The sequence below is a fragment of the Hypomesus transpacificus genome, chromosome 5 (assembly GCF_021917145.1).
Source record: "Hypomesus transpacificus isolate Combined female chromosome 5, fHypTra1, whole genome shotgun sequence".
Taxonomy (NCBI): Eukaryota; Metazoa; Chordata; class Actinopteri; order Osmeriformes; family Osmeridae; genus Hypomesus; species Hypomesus transpacificus.
Genome location: NC_061064.1, coordinates 500,481 through 515,904, shown reverse-complemented (window position 1 = coordinate 515,904; position 15,424 = coordinate 500,481). Strand labels below are relative to the sequence as shown.

The window sequence follows — 15,424 nt, the reverse complement described above, 5'->3', positions numbered from 1 at the left end:
TCACATCAATCAGTATTTTGCTCGTATCATCGTTTCGTGGTCTTAAGATTTGTATACCAGTATTGCCAGTCCTAACTTAATCTGGTAGAAAGTTTTTCAAAGGATCGTAAAAAAAAATGCAATCGTTTGTCGTGACGTTTATTTCGAACCGGAAGTAGAAATATTTGTTATTGAGGTTTTCTTTTTTACATTGTTAAGAAAGGTCTGGTCTATTGCCTGTTTGTCTGCAACGCAGGTACGGTGGTAATATGCAACACTTTGCAACTGTATTGACTGTTTACTTCTTTTAGCTATGTGGTTGATTATTTGTAGTGTGCTGATGCTGGCAGTGAAATAGATCATAATAGTTAACGCTAAAAAGTTCTGCGCCGGTGACAATAGGAACTAGCACCATCTTGCTAGCGCAAGGCTGGTAGCTAAGCTCCATTATGGCACTGTGCTTCAGAACATTGTATAATTAGCTGGTTCAGACAATTTAAATATGCTGAACAGTGCTGACAGTTATAAGACAATTGGTCAGGACGTAAGCCACACAGCGCTAAAGAGGACATGTTAAACCTTGGGCCGACGAAGCTAACGTGCTAAGTGCACACACGCTCGGTGTGATGAATCATTGATGATAGCTAGTTTAATGCTTCCTAAAATTTTCGCTGTAGTCTAGCTATTTCCTGGTAAAAGTAGCTACTCTCTTGTTGATCCCGAAAGAAACTGTCAAAGTAATATATTTGTTCTATGTCATAATGGCGTTTTTTCTACCAGAGCCATGTTGAAAAATTGTATTAAGCCTTTGTCCACTGTACCATGCCCAAATGCCAGATATAGACCGTGATTGATGACGTGTAATTCTAGTGTGTCTGCTACCAAATGGTGGGTACGCATTCTATCAATTTATCTAGTTCACTGGACTGGCAATTTCAGGCGCACTTAGGTGAAGATGAAGTCTCGAAAGAAGGCCTACTAAAAAGATGGACGTGCTCTGGCCCAAATCAACCATTTGGTGTCTGGGAAGGCTTGAGGGCATTCTATGTGTCATTAGTACCTCAAACGTTCACACAAAATGGATGATGAATGTCACAATTGAATAGCAGCCCACTCAAACCCTTCTACGTGCACTTCGAGGTTAATCAAAGGGCTCTGATGACATTTTAAAAGAAAACAAGGTGCAAATTGCTTGCAAAGTGATAGAAGAGATGAATATCTTAGGCATGGTGTTGGCTACCACGCAGTTTTCTCATCATCCCTCACCCCATCTCTCTATCTGCTCCGAAGGTATGAGGCTGTTTTTTCTGGTCGCGGTCACGCTGGTGTCCCTTACTCCCGAGGTGGTTAGAGGAGGAGAGAAGAAGAAGTTGCAGATTGGCATCAAGAAGAGGGTAGATAACTGCCCCATCAAATCCCGAAAGGGGGATGTGCTGAACATGCACTACACTGTGAGTAACCCAACCCAGCAAAAACAACAATGTAGTTCTTGTTGCCATTGGATACACCCTATGATGTGCGACCTATGTCTTTTAATACTTTATTCTGCAAACACATACATTTTCATCAGGATTATTTAAGTGTATTTATATTGGAATATTTAGGAAGACCTCCTCGTGCCTTAATAATGAAGGTGGTGTGTTTCCCTATGTAGGGGAAGCTGGAAGATGGGACGGAGTTTGACAGCAGCATTCCTAGGAACCAGCCGTTCACCTTTACCCTCGGTACCGGCCAGGTCATCAAAGGCTGGGACCAGGGCTTGCTGGGGTAGGGCCCTTTATTAACCCCTTTCACTTAAACATGAACTCTTTTAACAGATGCTTTGATCCTAAGCGACATAGAAATACCGCTTATAGGAAGTTTAGCAGATAAGTATGGATCAGAAGGTCATAGTTCTGATATTGGTTCAGTGGTTAGAGCAAAGGAACTGTTTTTTTTTGTGTATAAAAACACACACAATTTATTATTTACCATGGTGATGCATTTAAAATCCTACAGTGAGACAGAAGTTATTTATAATTGTTGACTGACTCCTACTTTCCTCTTTGTTAGTATGTGTGAAGGTGAGAAGAGAAAGCTTGTCATTCCCTCAGAGCTTGGTGAGTTTTCCCAGCATTGTCGTGTCATGCTGATCATATCACATTTCCAGACACTGTAATTACCTGACTTTAACTACTTATTCATGATGACACTATCTGGTTTTGACACCGTAATTATGTTGACACTTTATCCGGCTTGAACAACTTAATTGTGATGTCGCATGAATTTGCAAAGATATGTTATTTATATTGTAATTTTACCTGGATTGAACAACTTAATTATGATGTTACTTTACCTCGCTTCAACACCTTAATTATGATGTCAATCAACCTGGTTTAGGCTTACCCTTAATAGGACAAATTTTAGCTTGTTGTCAAAATAGTTCAAATGGTAGCTCACAATTAAATAACCTAAAACACACAATGTATGCATCACAGACAGCTTCTTGAATTCTGTTGGAAAATGACAGTTTGATTCATTTTAAGGATATGGAGACCGAGGAGCACCCCCTAAAATCCCAGGTAATTCAGTATTTCAAATGTTTTCACATTTTAAACGTTCTCAAACAAGTCTTGTTTGATTCGTCATAATATTTTGTCGTTACACTTTTCCACCAGGTGGCGCCACACTCATTTTTGAAGTTGAACTGCTGAGCATTGAACGTAGATCTGACTTATAGTGATGGCAGACCAACATCAAATCAGTTGCCTACTCTGTTTTCTAGGTTACAGTGATTTACTAAAGACCTACCAATAATATCAGTTGAAGCCTAGAACCAACACTTGCCAAGGAACATTGCTTAACGTCCCAATTAACCTTTTTCTGAGCAATGAATAACTGTTGTAGAAATGTTACATGTTGTTGAAAGACCTGTCGTGCAACAACATGCTAGAAAATGTTGTGGCTGATTATGAATAACAGTTGGTAAATCCAGACTTCATTGGCATAATTCCCTTTTCCTAATTTTCCCAACCTTGCTCTGGTTTATGGTTGTAGAGTTTAGAATAATTTTCTTATCTACAGAGCCCACTGGGTCCAGTCATGTAATACTTGTCAGTGAGTTTTGACAACATTCATTGTGTATTCAATGTTTTAGGTGGACATGTAAGGCATTGTTTGTAACAGTATTCCAGTTCTTGATTCAAATGAGTTTTCAATGAGTCCTACTTTAGTAAGTAAAATTATAAAAAAATAAAGGTTTTGATTTTCAGTGTTGAATGGTGCATTATCTCCTCTGCCTCCTTGCATTAATAGTGAGGGGACTCAAAAAAACAAACAGAAGTAAAACACTTTATTGAGTTGTCATAAAAAGGTAACAAATTGGCAAACAGCACCATTGAGTATTGCTACATTACATCACTACAGTTGTTGTAATCACATCTTGACCACTCACATGCAGCTTGACCGTCATGCCAGCAGCACTAAAGTTAAGTCACCCTGTTGACCTTCATGCCCAGCCATCGATACATACTACAATAACATCTGACTACCTAAGCCACAATCTGACAAGCTTTCAGCAACCAAGATGTGCCCTTAACTGTGTTGACAGAAATATCAGCAATGAACAACTGTAGCTATGTGCCTTGGCTGGAGAGACAGTTGGAGGTTCATCCAATGTTCCGTTCTGATTTTGTAAATGAAGATGCAACGACGACGCAGTATTTAAAAATGAAAACACACAGTTATGGCTGTTTACCTGTAGGCTTAGCCATTTCCATAGGACAACATATCATATTACTGAACATCACACCTAAATGTTAGCCCAACAGTGGTTATTAGGTCACAGTCTAATGTGTAGATGTATTTCATGGTGCAGGAAACAGTCAAATGGAAGGTGAGGGAGACAGCTTGATCATTAAAATGTGTTTTAAACAGACACACAACCCACTATCTAATATCACACACACACAGATCAAAAAAGGTAGGCTAGTCAATACAATCATCAAATATGCCCTCAGGTCTATCAGGTCCATTCTGCAGTACTTTTATCAAAAGCAAGCGTATTTCTATTTAGTTTAAGAAACAAAAAGCTATGGAAGAAAAGGTCTAAACTCCCGCAGGTCAGGTCAACAGACCTGACCTGGGGGTCAACAGGGGTCAACAGACGGTACACACCATCAGGATTATAGTATATAGGGTTTGCAACAACTCTATGGGGTTGACAGTATGCTATAGTAATCAAAGTTCATTTCAAAAGTTAAAACATGTTTTTAGTATGTTTGCCTGTGTTCAACAGGCCAACACATTCTTCTCCAACACAGAAAACACACTTCCTATTTCAGAATAGAAGTTTGAAAAGATGATGACTTTAGTAACAGCCTATTCTTTACCTACAGTACTATCGTGAAGTCATTATACAGGACTTTCACAGCGTTAACTACCTTATTTCACGTATAGCATTCTTAGTCAACAATGACAGAAATGTACTTGAACTACGACTCCCATAGTTATAATGCCACAATACCAATGTCTGTCACTTTTTTAGGTTACGACTTGAAAGCAAATGCTATAAGAATCTTAATGTTATAAGAATGTATAGTTGTAGGCCAATTCACCACTTACTGAGATTTAATTGGGGGTTCTGTCATTGCTCGCTATGAGCCGTGAGCCATTACACACTAAAGCAAGTATCATGCTCATAATTATTGATTCATAGCTCAAGTAAACATTCTCCTTCTCAATGTCAACTCATTGGTTTATCAATACAATGCTAACTTATGCTATTGATAATAAAACATTGATCACTGACACCTGTGTATGTATATGTTTATAAATAGACAAGACGTAACAAAGAAAGAGACTAAGTAATCCCTGCACTAGAGATTTGATTGGTTGGTCCTCTTCCCAATGTTGCTGACTGAGAAATTCTGGGAGTAGCTGGTCATCCCTGTGTTGAACTGAGTTGTTTTTAACGAAGCAGTGGTTCTTACGAGGTTATGGAGGGGTTTTTTCACTCTTTTTGGGGGGAGTGTTGAGTTTCTGAAGACCTTTGACCTTCTCCAGAAGTGCCGTGATAAAATCCTGCAATAAATACATGACAGTTATTTAACTAGCTGGGTGGTGAGTTTTAATATTGTGCTATATTTATGATGATTACTGACCAACACCAACCCCCGAATTAACTTACATCTGAAGGTTTGAAACAGCCGACCAACAAACCCTGGAAAAGGAATAGAAAATGAATGCTACTTGAAAATAAGGAAAAATCATCTTCAAACTATTTTTCTGCAGTCTAAATCCAGAGCGATTTACAATTAGTACAGGGACATTCCCCCGAGGCAATTAGGGTGAAGTGCTTTACCCAAGGACACAATGTCATTTGACACGTCCTGGAATTGAACCGGCAACCTTCTGATTACTAGCCTGATTCCCTAACCACTCAGCCACCTGACTCCCGCTCATGTGTCATCTCTTCACAGTGGACTACTTTGACAACATTGTTTAATGTATATTGATGCATAAAGAATATTGGATTTAATCGGTGAAGGGGTTGTCACCTTGACCCTCAAGGCCCTGTCTCCATCCGTGGGCATGTCCAGCAGCTCATCCACATCTATCTCCAGCTCAGGAATCTCCTCCTCCTGGGAAGAAGACACAGGCAGGGAGAGAGACACGAGGAGAAAGATGGAGAGAGTGGCAGACAAAGAGAGAACAATGGTGAATGGACCACACTGAGGGAAAGCATTAAATTACACTTTTATTTTTAGGTCTTTCAGAACTTCTTCCATGTCCTCTGCCTCCCTGGTTCCCTCACAATATAGATGATCAAAACAGGAAGGGCTGAACGCTAACAACCATGTACAGGCCTTCCTGACTAACATTGACTCTCTGCTAGTTTCTCATTGTTCCCTGACTAGGGAGGGGCCTGTTGTGAGTCTCTCTCCAGGTTTCATCGACTAAACAAACTTCTCTTCCAGCTATGGGTGTAGTGTATTGGTTTTAGCAGACACCTTTATCCACAATGGTATGAGTGGGTTGTGTGTGGGGGGACCTAAAGCTGGGACCTCCGTTTCTTCCTCAGTCAAAATCTCTACCGATATGCTAATCTGACCGATATGCTAATCCGCCTGTCTGGGTCCCCCCCAGCCCAGCCATTCAACTGGGTCATGGACCCCGTCCCACCTTGCTAAACTGCTGGCTGGTGCACGTTACAGTCTACTACCAGTGTTTGTTTCCTACAGCCAGCCCTGATCAAACACATTTGTATCTCTCACCATATGCCGCCCTGTACTCAGGCCAAGACGAAATGAATCTAATAATTGGTTCTCGTTTGCTCGGCCATATGTTCGCGGAGAACCGTCGGACATCCGAATGAGCAGTTTCATTAATAGCCCAATTAGGTGCAGTGTGCCGGATAGGGTATTGCTGCTAACCGGCTACCTGTATTCAGTATGTTAATATTGCACAATATTTTCTTCCTACACTTTCCTGTCTGCAATAGCCTACTTATGCATCTTTGTCTTATTGTGATGAAAATTACCTGGCCTGTCAGAAAGAATTGCCCCTGATTCTCCTCGTGGATTTAGCAACATGCAATGCTTTTCAATACATTCCTTGAGAGATAAAGGCGTCTTGAGCTAATTGATGTTTAGAACGGTCATCCAAGCTGTCTTCAGACAGGCCGTGTTGTGTAGATTGCATCATGGCAGCGGTGTGATAAAACAGACAGAGGGGGACTCTATTGTATTTCTACAATACGCTATCTGAACGATTATTGCATATTAATTATTAAAAGCCAACCAATATTTAGACTTAAGACGTTCAGACGGTCAAATTGCCTGTAATCAATTTTAAGTGTAGCCTATGATGCTTTTAAGGTTCAGTCAAGAGAGAGTGGTGCTTAGTGCAGCTGTTTGACACACGGCCCACTTAACAATAGGCTTACATGATATGCTCACCTTTTGTTGGGATCACCTGATTATGCTGACATGGCATAGGGTTGGCAATTTGTACAATTTCACAAAAACTAGAAGATGGCCACGCCCTACATTGTGTTTGAAATGACAGTTTCCACTTGCAAATTGTTGAATAAAAGCTTGAGACACACAAGCTATTTATTTCCAGTCGGTACCCTATAATATAATATGTTCGTGTTTGACGTAAATTGCAAAAGAAAGGAAAATACATGACTACATACCTCACAGTCGTATAAATCCGTTAACTGATCAATTATCCACTCTTCCAAATTGAGTCTCTTTCTCAGTTCTTTTCTGTCGTATTTGACGGTAACCCGCCCTTGCTTTTGCACTACTTCAGAATCTTCGGTACCGGGAGGGGTTTTGAAATAAACCCGTGCTTGGGCGTTTGAGTCCTGTTTAGTGATCGTCGCCATGGTCCAACTATGCGAGTCAAAAATAAAGGATCCGTTTAGATGCGGTTGTTCGGTGTATTTCTGAGAGCAGTTTAAACAGCTGCCGTGCTAACCTCTATTGTTCTCCCAGAGGTAACTTGCATTGTAGGTAAGTTCTCCTCCAATTGTTACAGCAGCTTTCAACCTAAAGTAAAGGTCTATTAATGACAATTGATAGTCGATTTTATTGATTGCAGAATATTGTCCTAAGGATAGAAAGGAAATAGGCAACTGCTGCACTCATGACTGTCGCTCTCTCTCAGCAGTTAAGTCGAGCATTAGATCATATTCAGTCTATTATCCTTGTCTTCTTAGCTTATATGTTGACATATTTTGCTGTCAAAGGCGATGTAAAATTCTTCTCAGTATAGTAGATACCAGTAACATACAGGCAAACCTACAATAATGTTATTCACCTCTATTGCTGATGCTCTGCCCTTCTTTGCAACAATCCCCTCACTCTGTCTCTCTCACACTACCTCCCTCCCTCCCTCCCTCACCCTCTCATTCTCTGTCTCTTACTGTATATCTCTTCTCTCTCTCGCCCTCTCATTTTTCATTATTAGACATTGGCCTAACCCAAGGTGAACCAAAAGTAGCTGTTGTGTAAAAGGAAGTTAACACAATAGCAAACATTTGGATGACACCAGACATAAGGCCTAAACAATCAGGTATGTCTGGCTGTGTGGAATGAGGAGGCAGCAGAGGCCTTCATGTCACACATTCGCTATGCAACTATTGGCCACTAGAGGGCAGACAGCCACTGTGAAAAAGTCAATTTTGATTAGCGGTCCTGTTGAGGAGGGAAACAACCAGATCTAGCATTCTGTACTGTTATCAATTCACCACTAGGGGGCAGAAGTAGATACAAGCAACGCCACGATGACATCTGAAGCTGGGTTTAATTAAGCCACGGTTTGGAGAGAAGAATCTAGAAGGTTTAGAGAGCATTAGGACAGAGCAGAAAGCAGTTAAACAGCTCTGGGAATGGGAATCCAGAGGATATAGCCACGCTTGGAGGTTGGTGCGATCCATCACATTGGAAACATGGGAGATCTCTTGTGGGTGTGATTTAGGGCCATTGAAACATCGTTATCTCTCTAACAATACCTCTAGACGCACAGTAGGATGTGCTCCAGCCTCTGTACAGTCCTCTCCATGGCTGATGTGGTAACCGAGAACACATAAAGGAGAAGAGGAGACTAGACCTCCTGCAGGACCTCTAAATTACATCTCTGTCTCATCCCTCCATCCCTCTATCCCTCCTCTTAATGCAGCATAAAATTGGTTCAGCAGCCTTATGCATCAGGCCCTGATCCAGACAAGAGCCCTGTGGTTCTCCAGGGTGCTGCTCCCTCCCTCAATTCCCCCTCTCCTACCCCTGTTCCCCCTCTCCTTCCCCCCTCCCTCTGTTCCTCCTCTCCCTTCCCTCTGTTTCCCTCTTCCCAGTTACTCCCTCCTTCCCTCCTCCTCATTCCTCCTCTTCTTCCTTCTCCTCTCCTTCCGTTCCTCTTGTCCCTTGGTTCCTCTTATCCTTTCCTCCTTTCTCTCCTCCTCCTCTCCTCTCCTCTCCCTCCCTTTGAGGATAGCATGTATAGCGACTCCCATCCCATTGCAAAGTGTAAAAACAAAAAAAGGGAATAGTCTCTAATAATGTATTTTAAGTGAGTCCCTAAGGGAAATATAACAAACAGAAAGCTTTTTTGCTTTAAGCTCTCCTCTTGCTTTTAAGCCATAAAAGGCTACACAAACATTACTGTCTTAAGCGGCATATCTATTCTATCCTCAACTATGTTAGTTGTGAAAGACTAACAGGCCCCATCCCCCTTAGATGACAGGTCTCTTCTGCTCTGATGCTTCGTTGGACACATCAGTGAATGCCATTTATATCTAGTCTATTCACTAGTGATAACGAGGAAAGACATCATGAATATAATTAGATTAATTTGAGAGCTCCATAAAGATGATTACATCTAGCTTTGAAGGAAGGCTTTCTAATTGCAAACCTGCAGAAGATGTTGTGTATTTACCTAACCGTGACAGTGAGCCTCAAAATTCCAGTGGTGATACTCCAAGAAGCAGGATCCAATTATGTGGAAAATGTCTATTGCGTTGTTTTGGTTCATGTACGATAACATCGCAAAAACGAATCTCGTCTTGTTTTGCAATATCTGTGTCAGTTCTGCAGTGGCAGGAGGCTGCAGCTGTGAATATGAGTTCTATGAAACATGACATGCTTAATTAAACACAATTGAATCAATTATTCAATAAAAACTGTACTGACAAGTGATGTGCTGACCATTAAGTTGACCCTGGAGGCATGTGTGAACTGCTACCTTGCAACTGTGGTCAATGACTTATGGCAGGGGTGTCGAACTCCGGTCCTCGAGGGCCGCTGTCCTGCATGTTTTAGATGTTTCCCTGCTCCAACACACCTGATTCAATTAAAAGGGTTGTTATAACGACCATTCATTTGAATCAGGTGAGCTGGATCAGGGAAACATCTAAAACATGCAGGACAGCGGCCCTCGAGGACCGGAGCTCGACACCCCTGACTTATGGCATAGCATGACTGTTGAGTTATGGAGCACTCGCATATCACTAGAGATGACCAGATATCACATACTTAGCACAAAATATCACATACACACTATATCACATTCATATTCCTGACATGTGACGTACTGTACATATCGCGTAATATCACTAGACATGATATACATACCACTAGATAATACAATACATGTCAATATTTAATACCACCTACACGTCACTAGATATAATTTCCATATCACATACATAGGATGAGATATCACTTACATATCAAACATTTCTACAAAGGGCTGTGCAAGGGGATTTGAACCTGCAACTTCTAAATCTGCAGTCAAATCCTCTACCACTGAGCTGTAACCATCCAACGTATTTACTGGACAACACAAAGTGATCTGAACAAATCACACAATATCACCAGCGACATGTCCCGTCACTTTACCTCGGTGCTTCAGTGAGTTTAAAATATGAATTACAATAACAGGCTGTCTGAGGTCACAGTGCTGTAAAATAAACACTGACAGAGGTATTTAGCTGCTGCCACAAACCATCACCAGACTGACTTAACAACTTACTGTTAAAAATATAGCTGCACACACACACACACATATACCATTTTGAGTGAAATCCCTGTAGCTGTAGTTTGTACGCTATTTGGAACTGAGAATAACATTTCTGAGACCCAGCCATGCACAGTGCTTAGACTGACGGCCATGTTGCATGAAACAGATAGCTAGTTTGTACAGCAACCTCCCTCCAGAATCCTCTTTCATTTGTCAAGTGAAGAATAGAAGAATCTCTTCTCAGAGTCTTGCTGCTGGTACAGACAAAGAGAAATGAAAACGTGGTTACGCAACCAGATTAATCCTGAACATTGGTGCTGAGAAGCATATGGAGAAAAATGCTTCAAGTGACTCGGGTGAATCTTAGGGTGATGGTTGTGGATTAGATGTGCTGGTGTTCAGGGATAGGAGATAGGGCGCTGAGGGGAAGGGAGGAGGAGAAGGAGGAGGAGGTGGGGGTGATCTGCAATACAGAGCTGCCTCCAGGCTTCAGACAAAGACAGGCTCACTTGACAGTCCAAAAGCGCTTAACGGGCACGGGGTAAGCACTGGCTTTCCTTTGGGTGAGGCCTGGGATATTAATATGCAGCGAGTGTGATTCAGCTCAGATGCATTATTAAACACAAAACCTCCATCGGAGTTCAAGCCCCCCCCCCCCCTCCCATCATTTACTATTCTGATGCTTCAACAGCACTCATTCAAGGGTGATCTGCTTTCTACACACAAAAGGTAGTGAAACGAATATTTACAGATGTCTGGAAATATCCAGAACAATATTTCTTTTGTTTTATTTCTTGCGTCATTGCTGTGGGGTTGTAAGTTGCAGAACATCATATCTGAGCTGGGGTTTTTGTGTGTTCGACGTGCTGTTGACACCAAATTGACTCGCTAATCCAGCAGGGTCAGTGTCTACGTCCTGTAACGAACCAGAAGGTTGTAGCATTAGACCTTACCCTCGGCTCCTTGTTATTACTCATGGGAACTCAAAGCTAAAGGCCAACATGCATGATCACGTCATTCACATCCATGCATTCATGAACACAAGATAGCTTTCCTTCCTTATCCTTTATCAGACTAGCAACAGAATCTCCACTAGTATTGCTTGCATAATCTATGTTGTCCATACACCAAGATCACCAATCTTTAGAGTATTGTTTTGACAAGGCTCAGCTCCAGTGTTTTGAAGTAATTGAATTAATAGAGGTATTTACAGTTCCTCAGCCCAGGGAGAATTTCCGATTTTTTTTTTCTGTTTTGTTTTTGTGTTTTCTTCTTTCTGCTTCTCCAGACATGTCTCTTTTCCTGCTCCCCTTTCTGTGTCTCACTAATGACTGCTGTGCACTGCTGGGTGGTTCTCCTGTCTTCAGGGGAATAAGTTTGGGTTTGGAACCATCTGTCAAACATTCTGGTAACACCGGAAACATCTTAAGAGACGGGAAATCGTGATGCTCATTGCTCAAGCGTGTTGTTTCTGTTCACAAACACGTAATTTCTTCTATACCAGAACTTTGGAAATGCCTAAATGACCAGATTCTGAACCAAGGACATTTGGATTTGTCTCAATGTTTAATTTGAAAGTGTTTTTTCCCATAGCCGGTACACAATATAACATAAGCACTGGTATTAACAAGGTCTTAACTATTAAAGATTGCAGCAAAAATTTTCACAAAAGGGTAATAATATGCAATTGCCAAATTGAATGCAGGATTCTATTCACACAATTGAAAAATACAGCAAGCATAATGTTGAGAGAATATCAAGAAGTTTACAATTCAATATAACTCATTGGAATGTGAGATATACACTGTTATACAGTTTACAGTATATAGCCTACACACAAACACGTGAACAAGCACCCGCACACACACACACACACACACACACACACACACACAGGGTAGCAGAGTTCAAGTCACACCAGAATGTGCCCGCTTTGATCATAATCATATTTGCTGTATAGTACAAGACAATGATTGAACAATTATAAAATGTATCTTGTGTCTTTTTTCCCTGCATTTTGAATAGGCCTAGGTATTTCTGTCAGACAACATAAAACCAAGCACAAGATGTCAAAGCAACAATGTATAGAAAAGACAAGCCACCAGGCATAGTGAAGCGCATGCAAAGCACAACACTGGTGCAATGTTACACAGAGAATGGATTGAGCATCTACAGGTCTCACGATTGTTTAACTCTATAGCACATCCTGTCTTTTGGTCATAGTGTAGGTGTGCAACATGGAACCGTCTCATGACTCACAGTCCTGGGGCAACCTCACCCGAGAGCACTCTGTTCACTCTGTTGCACTCTCTCTCTCTCTCTCTCTCTCTCTCCTCTCTCTCTCTCTCTCTCTCTCTCTCTCTCTCTCTCTCTCTCTCTCTCTCTCTCTCTCTCTCTCTCTCTCTCTCTCTCTCTCTCTCTCTCTCTCTCTCTCTCTCTCTCTCTCTCTCTCTCTCTCTCTCTCTCTCTCTCTCTCTCTCTCTCTCTCTCTCTCTCTCTCTCCGCGAGACAACAGAATCAAACACACGTACATCTGCACGGGTATTACAGTTGGAACAGAGGTGAAATTCTTCCCCCGGTAGCCCAAATGGAAATTACAAACGAGCCCGCGCCACCCCCCCTCCCCCTCACACCCACCTCGCGACACTGACACCAGACAACGCGATGACAGAAAGACAATGACTCTTTGAGGGGTTGCCTAGCAACAGGAAGCACTAAAAATACATACAGGTGTGCATACTTCATCCGAGCCCCGTGTTTTCCACCAAACAATATTATTGTTACATTCATATGCGCACTTGTGCGATGTGTAAGCACATTAACCTTTTTTTTTTTTTTTACTGTTGGCTCAAGACCAGTAATTTACTTGAGAGGACCGTGTTGCAGCAGAAGTAATGGGGCTCTCCTCCGTTCACTAGCCTACTACTGGAGGGGCTCATCTTGTTTAAGTACTCTGCCAAAATAGTCATGTTTATGATTATCTAGTTTCTTAAAGTCCACAATGACAACAACAAAACGACAAGGATTCTAGTGGGATATTTTCCCCATTAATATCCTTTGAGGTGTAATTTTCCAAATGGACTAGAACCTTTGCCTTGACTTGATGTCAGAAACTATAGATCTTAGATATATATATATATATATATATAAACTATAGATAGCCAGACCGCGGAAGGTGAAGGAACGACGTCATACAGTCAGAATAATCTACTAACAACCCAATTTCGCCGTCGCTTGTCGATCACTAGACTACTCATATTGTGTAAGTTCAGGCACCCTTCCATTAATTTGTTGTCGCTGAAAATTATCTATTCCCTATTCGCAAGAAAGTTACTTTCTGGATGCCAAACAACAACAGCAATAACAAGCACCATGAACACTTCCTGTAGCATATGTCCCAGGTCGAGACAGCCATATGGTGGGTGTCATGGAAACAGAGCGCGGAGACACCAGTGAACAGTTACGTAACCCAGAAAAAGTTGTGAAAGGGGATTTTCACCAACAACAAAAAAACTGGGGGGACAAAGAGAGATACATTGAGATAGGTGATGGCTGCTGTGCATCTTGAGGAGAAAAAAAAATCTAAACAATTCCTGGGGATATCCAAGCTTGGTTTGTCACTGCATTTCTAATGATCTGAGCAAAGAAGATCAGAGGACTTTAGCCTTAAAGGCGTATCAATGTACATGGGCCTACAGTAGCTGCAGTAACATTTTACCTCATTATTTTCATGACAAATGTGCTTTTACATTGTTTTACTGTTAGTCAGTTACATTGGAATGAAATATTGATATAAATTTCATTTTTGCCTTTTTTTAATCTGTTCTTGCATTTTTGGGGGCAAAATAAATCTATTGAGACACACAATATATATTGTATCTCTCCTAAACATAGTAATCTGTTTTGATAGCGAAAGGCCCAAATTCAAATGTATTTAAATAAACCATAATCTGTTGCCTGTGTAACTGCCGTGTCTGTAAAACAAACAGAAACATAGGAATTCAAGAAACAATAAAGGGTGCTATTTTTTCCCCCTTCAATGTTAATCCTTATACGCAAATACTCTGAGAAAATATAAATCTTTGTGCACGCTCTAATGGTTTCTGTGCCTTGTACATCAAGTGAACACTATAGAGCTGACGTTTCACAAACAGATTATGGCTTTAACATACATCTGAATCAAACTTTACAAAAATGATCATCAAAAGCAACAACGTTTATTTCCACGTTCCATATATTTAGCGAGAGTTAAAACGTAAAAATAAAGCAGCAAAGTCATTCAGAACATACCTAGTGGCCTATAAATAGTTCTGATAAATTACAGATTTCAGAAACAGAAAGCCAGCACACCTGTATGAAACACAAAAGGGCAGGCTGTTTGATTTGATTCTTGGCTCTATCTATACTGTAGATGTCATTGTAAACGTGTAGGGCTTTATTGAAGGACCATCCTCAACCCTTAACTAAGCTGTGCTTCCGTCACTGCTGTGTAGTTTAAATATGTTAAAAGTATATTCAGACCCTATTTTGAAAAGGTTTTGTAGTTTTCAATTGTAAACTCATTTTAGGTATCATGAACCTTGGACTGGATGTCTAAGTAAACATTCCTTAATAAGATAAAGCCATGCCTCCAATTGAGCGCTGATTACAAGGACTAGTCCAATACACACACAGTTACCCAAACACACACACACACACACACACAATCTTTCTTACACTCAAACACATACTGTACTTATAGTAGTTACTCTCTCACAATCTCACACACACACACACAGATGTGCTTTGACACCCACACGCATGGTCCCCAAATATATATTTCATTGCACAATGCCAAAGAAGCTGTAAACCACTTCCACTGGTCTGAGTTACGTTTAGACCTGACCAGTGTCCTGTATAAAATGCCTCTGGAGAACCCCCTATAGGTTAACTCTCTAAGCCC

At 41.1% G+C, this 15,424-nt stretch overlaps 2 protein-coding genes across 3 annotated transcripts; one reads left to right on the top strand and one right to left on the bottom strand.

Moving 5' to 3' along the window:
* Nucleotides 1-5: 5 nt before the first annotated feature.
* Nucleotides 6-3,229, top strand: fkbp2 (FKBP prolyl isomerase 2). The gene is made up of 6 exons (XM_047020790.1): nt 6-235; nt 1,270-1,430; nt 1,634-1,746; nt 2,032-2,078; nt 2,505-2,540; nt 2,637-3,229. The coding sequence occupies exons 2-6, from the start codon at nt 1,272-1,274 to the stop codon at nt 2,696-2,698; spliced, it is 417 nt and encodes a 138-aa protein (XP_046876746.1). The 5' UTR covers nt 6-235; nt 1,270-1,271; the 3' UTR covers nt 2,699-3,229.
* A 66-nt stretch (nt 3,230-3,295) lies between these two features.
* On the bottom strand, nt 3,296-7,851 carry ppp1r14ba (protein phosphatase 1, regulatory (inhibitor) subunit 14Ba). Of its 2 annotated transcripts, XM_047020793.1 has the most exons (5): nt 7,786-7,807; nt 7,157-7,514; nt 5,517-5,600; nt 5,147-5,179; nt 3,296-5,040 (listed from the first exon to the last, which is right to left on the bottom strand). In XM_047020793.1, exons 2-5 carry the CDS (start codon nt 7,349-7,351, stop codon nt 4,954-4,956), a joined length of 399 nt encoding a protein of 132 aa, XP_046876749.1. In that variant the 5' UTR covers nt 7,352-7,514; nt 7,786-7,807; the 3' UTR covers nt 3,296-4,953. The 2 variants fall into 2 exon arrangements, with proteins under 2 accessions (XP_046876749.1, XP_046876748.1); XM_047020792.1 differs by having other exon boundaries at nt 7,157-7,851.
* Between the last annotated feature and the right edge of the window lie 7,573 nt (nt 7,852-15,424).

Coding starts and splice junctions, on each gene's coding strand:
- ppp1r14ba (XM_047020792.1), bottom strand. CDS start 7,351: ATGGCGACGATCACTAAACAGGACTCAAACGCCCAAGCACGGGTTTAT. Junction 5,601..7,156: donor CGGATTTATACGACTGTGAG/GTATGTAGTCAT, acceptor TCTTCTTCCCAG/GAGGAGGAGATTCCTGAGCT. Junction 5,041..5,146: donor GCTGTTTCAAACCTTCAGAT/GTAAGTTAATTC, acceptor TATTTATTGCAG/GATTTTATCACGGCACTTCT.
- fkbp2 (XM_047020790.1), top strand. CDS start 1,272: ATGAGGCTGTTTTTTCTGGTCGCGGTCACGCTGGTGTCCCTTACTCCC. Junction 2,079..2,504: donor TGTCATTCCCTCAGAGCTTG/GTGAGTTTTCCC, acceptor ATTCATTTTAAG/GATATGGAGACCGAGGAGCA. Junction 2,541..2,636: donor AGCACCCCCTAAAATCCCAG/GTAATTCAGTAT, acceptor CTTTTCCACCAG/GTGGCGCCACACTCATTTTT.